This window comes from Capsicum annuum, chromosome 4 (assembly GCF_002878395.1).
Source record: "Capsicum annuum cultivar UCD-10X-F1 chromosome 4, UCD10Xv1.1, whole genome shotgun sequence".
NCBI lineage: Eukaryota > Viridiplantae > Streptophyta > Magnoliopsida > Solanales > Solanaceae > Capsicum > Capsicum annuum.
The window spans coordinates 179,217,380-179,223,169 of NC_061114.1; the positions used below are offsets into that span (position 1 = coordinate 179,217,380).

A 5,790-nucleotide genomic window follows, 5' to 3' on the forward strand; every position below is an offset into this window, starting at 1 on the left:
ACTTACTAGGATCATCATAGACTCCCAACCAAACAATAGCATGAATTCAATTTTAAGTCAACAAGTACGAGAGTCACAAAAATGAACCTAAGAGTCTAAAAAAAAAGTAGCAATTCTTAAAATTCTACATGCTTTTACAAACAAATCCACTTGCATCATGTAATCAAAAATAGCACCAACAAGAATATCTCACTTATTTGTAACCTAAAAAATTTTAAAAGCCAAAATTTGGGAATTTCCCCACCCCACACTTAAAAATCTACTTTTTTCCCAAAGTGAACTTTTAAAGTAAGTGATAGAAATACTTCCTGAGGTTTCTAGGCCTAGCTAGTAGCATCTTCACATGAATGAGATTCATAGAACCCCACACTTAATATTTGCCATGCTTTAAGCTCAGATTTTCGGTACTCAGAATTCCCATTAACCTGTGACTCAACCAAAAATAAAACTACTTGAAATAAAAACTAAAAACTTAAAATTTAAAATAAAACATACCTTAACTTGGTTTTCCTCCCAAGAAGAGCCTAATTTAGTGTCGCGGCACGACCTATATCAACTTTTTCCTCCACCTTGAGGATATGAATTTCACCCCTAACTTAGCATCCATCTTTTTGCCTCTCTCATATGGAGATGGTACAAAGATTAAGAAGCCGAGTAATGGATTGAGCATCGTAAACCTCTCGGCTTTAAAGTAAAGTGTATTTTTATGTTGCTTATCCGATGAAAAATTAAGAATATAGTATTCATGTTCCTTATTTTCACACTCTTCTACTATTTTAAATGATTCCACAGACAAGATATCATCTAAACATAATGCAGAAAAATGCTTTGAATGAGGCCCAACTAATCCTACTTCCAAATTTACACTATCTACTACACCTTCACTTGTATTCTCCTTTTTAATGTATGTCTCAATATAAAGATGACAATCGAGTGACTGCGATTCTTTTGTTTGTTCCACAATTTGGATACTATCCTTTTCATATTCTTCTTTGCTTAGCCACTATAGACATGGTGGTAGTGAAAATTCCTCAACCTGTTCAACAATTTTAGTTTCTTAGTACTCAGACTTTCTCGAATTATCTACAACTTCATCTACAATAGATTGGGACATCACTTGAGGTCTTGTGTTTTGTTTTATGATAATCTGGCCAAGCTGCAAATCCATATTTCTTTGCACCATCTGTAGATTATGCAACTGTTCTACAAACTTGGCTTGATTCGCTAACACCTGCTCAATCATTTCCTCCATGCTACTTGTCGACGAGGAAGTTTGATTACTTTGGACTTGTTGTTGGTTGGTATGAGGTAGAATTTGTGACTGAGTCAAACACATTTGATTGCAGTAGTTTATATAACTTTGCAATTCATCATAGCCCACAAACATTACTGAATTGGGATTTCTACTACACATATCTTCTAAATGATCACTTTGACCACAAGACAAACACTAACTTGCATTTGGACAATTAACCTCATGATGTGTTCTCCCACAAAGACAACAAGAATTTGCATCACTCGAAAACCATCTATCCCTGTATGATATATCAAGAAGAATGTGAGAACAAAAATAGAAATAAAGGATAATAAAAAGAAACTAAACAAAAACTATGTACAACTCAATATAGAAAATCTAAAAATAAGAAAGTTGCCTAATAAAAAGTCCCCGGCAACGGCACCAAAAAGTTAACAGCGTACATGCAAGTGTGCGTGGTCTTATCAAGTAGTAAAGTGGCTTCAATGAAGCCCAAGTATCGAACTCACAGGGACTTACGTTCACCACCTATCTAATTCTAGTTTATCTAATTGAGGAGGGTAGAAAATATAGTTATAATTTTATAAATTAAAACTAATCTAGGCTAATGAATAAATAAAATACTTGAAATAATCTATGGATTAATCCTGGGGTTGAGGCATTTCGAACAACCATTCGAATCTCTATTCCTATCGTAGTTTAATTGGTTATCGGATTGTTGGTTTGCAAGGTTTATACCACGGCCTTAGTCTCCCGACATCAGGTCTATTATCTATAAAATAATGTGCCTACAACTCCCGTAGAGATACAAATATCATTCTAGATTATTATGTTATCTTCGTGCATTTGAACTGAGCAAGACTTCTAGGTATATCCCTATTCTAGAAGCTAATTCACATTTCTTATTTCATAAAAGAATAAGAACCTTGTTCCCAAATTTTTTCGTTCTAATTCATGATTCTCCTCCCGGGTTCACATAAAAATATTTATTTATTTTAATGGTAGCTAAGCATTAAAATAGTAAGCTTAAGAAATTAAGAATAATCCATGTGATAATCCAAAATTAAACTACAATAACAATATCAAAATATATTCATGTTCTTATCCTCAACCCCAGAACAAGGGTAATTAACGACTAATACTTGAATTCAATATCAAATACAAGTAATTAATCATACATAAAATAAAACTTACAAATAAGAAGTGGAACAGCATACCTAACAATCGTAATAGAGAGATTTATGTGTATATCTATATGTACATTGTATGTTTTCTATATCTAATGGTCTGGTAGTTCTCTTATATTGGTGTATTTTCGTGTATTTATGCATGGTACAGCATAGGTAGGTGTACATATCCCAACATTCACGTGTTCCACCGATTTTTGACCAAGACATTCAAGCCTCCAAATGTGAAACCTCGTTCAGCCGCATCTGGCAACATTGACTACTGTATTGGTTGAATTGCGTAGTCCCATACCATTGAAAGGTGGACTTCTTATGATTCCAAACATATTTTATACACCTCAATATCATTGTTCACTCTCCCTGCATGGCCCCTTACATTTCAGGACTCCAAATGGAGTCAATTTCTGCACGTTCATTCCGTTGAGCCATTCCGAGCTTTATTGAGTTGTTTTTGCTTGATTTGAAGCTTGTTTATACTTAATATATCATCATAGTCTGTTAAAAAAGCATCATATAACATTAAATAGAGCAATTTATAGCTCAAAACAACACAACATTCAACATGATGAACTCAAAACACAAGCTAAGAATAGGCTCATTTCACTTATTATCATTAGCTAGTTGTTTTGGTTCTTTTCTTGATCCAATTGTCCTTTAAATTTTACCAACAAGTTTCTTAACATATTAATACATAATAAAAACCTTAGGATCTCATTAAAACACGTTATAACCCAACACAAGAGACTAGACAACACCTAACTCAAGCTAGTCACACTAGTTTTCTCGGTTGAATTCTAAATGGTCATATTGAATCAAAAATTATTTGGAAACACCATTAAATGTTTTCAACACATAATTAGACACAACAATGCTTATTTATATTATTATCAACACATATAGTATAGGAATCATCCTCGAAGCAAGTCTAAAACGGCTAGAATAGTGATGCTAGAATACATAAATGCACCCAACATAGCATACCAGCTTAAAGATGTAGCGAACCAATGGTATAAATAGTGGGAAGAGGTGAAGGGTGAGAATGTTTAGACCACAGTTTGGAGCGAGTTTATGGAAGCTTTTCTTGACCGATTCTTTCCTCTAGAGTTAAGGAAAGCTAAAGCTGAGAATTCATAAACCTAAAGCAAGGAAAGATGAGTGTCCAGGAGTACACTCTGAAGTTTAACCAACTGGCCCGTTATGCAAAAGAAATGGCAGGTAGTATAAGAGCCTGGATGAGGAAATTTGCATTCGGCCTTTCAGACGATCTAGTGCTTGAATGTCAGGGGGCTATGCTGAATAGAGACATGGACTTTGCTAGGCTATCAGTCCACATGCAGCAAGTAGATGAAAAGAAAAAGAAAATCGCTGAATCTAAAGAGAAGGACAGACAGGCAAAGAGAGCCAGAATAGTAGATCAGAATCACAGTCAGCAGCAGAGCGGTAATTGGGGTAACAAATAGTAATTTAGAAAGAATTGAGGAAATACACACTTGACAGCTAGTTCTCCGGTGCCAAGACCCACAGCTGAGTAGCGCACCCAGAATTTTCAATCGAGTTAGGGACTGAGAATGTAAGGTACGCAGTCACAGGGGTGTGTAGCTCAGATCTCTCAGTCCTATCTGCGTTATGTAAGATACGAGAGGAATTATCCAGGGAGATGTCTGTTTGGCACATTGGTGTTTTACTCCTACATCCAGCCAGGCCATATCCAGAGAGACTGTCTAGCAGCGAGAAGTAATATTGGAGGATCCAAGTCACAGGCAAATTCTTCTGCACCACCACCACCTCAGAAGGGTGCCACTTCAGCCTCTGGAAATGGCCGCAATCGATTGTCTGCCTTGACCAACTGCCAGGAGGCGGAGGCCTCCCTAGATATAGTTCCAAGTACGTTATAAATCTTTTCTCGTGAATTTTATGTGTTGTTAGATCTCGGTTCTACCTTATTATATGTGACCCCGTATATGATTGTTGGTTTTGGGGTTGAGCCCAATGTGATTGCTGAACTTTTCTCTATTTCCACTCTGGTGGGTGATTCTATTATGGTGAGGAGGGTGTATAAAAATTATATTATGCTTATTCTTAGTAGGGACACTGTGGCAGACCTCATAGAACTATATATGGTTTCTTTTAATGCTATCCTAGGGATGGACTGGCTCTATCGGTGTTATGCCACACTAGACTGTAGAACCTAAAAGTTTTCCTTTTCTTTTTTGAATGAGCCAGCAAATGAGTGGGAAGGGCACTCTTTAGCAGCTAGAGGGTAGTTTATATCTTATCTCAGAGACCGTAAACTTATTTCCAAGGTTCGATTGTATCATCTTATTCGGGTTAAAGATTCTAATGCTGAAAGTCTTCCTCTTTAGTAAATAAATTCCTAGAAGTTTTTCCAAATGATCTCCCAAGAATTTTATCTAATAGAGAGATAGATTTTGGCATTGATATGTTGCCAGATACCCATCCTATTTCTATTCCGCCATATAAAATGGCTCCTGTAGAGCTAAAATAGTTGAAAAAACAGCTAGCAGATCTTCTAGATAAAGGTTTTACCAGACCTAGGGTGTCTCCCTGGGGTACACCTGTACTCTTCGTGCAAAAGAAAGATGGTTCCCTGCGTATGTGCATAGATTACCATCAGCTAAATAAGGTCACTATTAAAAATAAATATCCTCTTCCTAGGATAGATGACCTCTTTGACCAATTTTAGGGTGCTAAGTGTTTTTCTAAAATAGACCTTCATTCGGGATATCATCAGTTGAAAGTTAGGGAGTCAAACATTCCTAAAACAGTTTTCCGAACCAGATATGGTCATTATGAATTCTTAGTCATGTCTTTTGGGTTGACTAACACTCCTGCAGCTTTCATGGACCTATGAATAGGCTCTTCCATTAGTTCCTAAATCTGTTTGTCATAGTTTTTATTGATGACATCTTGATTTACTCCAAAAGGGAGGAGGACCATGCCAATCACCTCCGAATTATTCTTTAGACTCTCAAAGATCATAATTTGTATGAAAAATTCTCCAAGTGTGAATTCTAGCTAAATGCTATTGCTTTTATGGGGAATATTGTGTCTAGTAAGGGGATCTGAGTTAATCCCCAAAAGGTTGAGGTAGTGAGAAAATAGCCCAGACCGACGACTCCAACTGACATTCGAAGCTTCTTGGGTTTGGCTGGTTATTACAGAAGGTTTGTATAGAGTTTTTCTTCCATAGATGCACCACTTACTAAGTTGACTTAGAAAAAGGTGATGTTTTTGTGGTCTGACTCTTGTGAGAATAGTTTTGAGAAGTTGAAAGACAAGTTGACTATTGCTCTTATTTTTACTCTTTCGAAAGGTATAGAGGGTTTT

The 5,790-nt window shown here is 36.2% G+C and overlaps 1 protein-coding gene across 1 annotated transcript; it reads left to right on the top strand.

The window, feature by feature from the left end:
* The first annotated feature begins 3,593 nt into the window (after positions 1-3,593).
* Positions 3,594-4,337, top strand: LOC124898020. Its single transcript, XM_047411635.1, has 2 exons — positions 3,594-3,882; positions 4,096-4,337. Exons 1-2 carry the CDS (start codon positions 3,594-3,596, stop codon positions 4,335-4,337), a joined length of 531 nt encoding a protein of 176 aa, XP_047267591.1.
* The last annotated feature ends 1,453 nt before the right edge of the window (positions 4,338-5,790 follow it).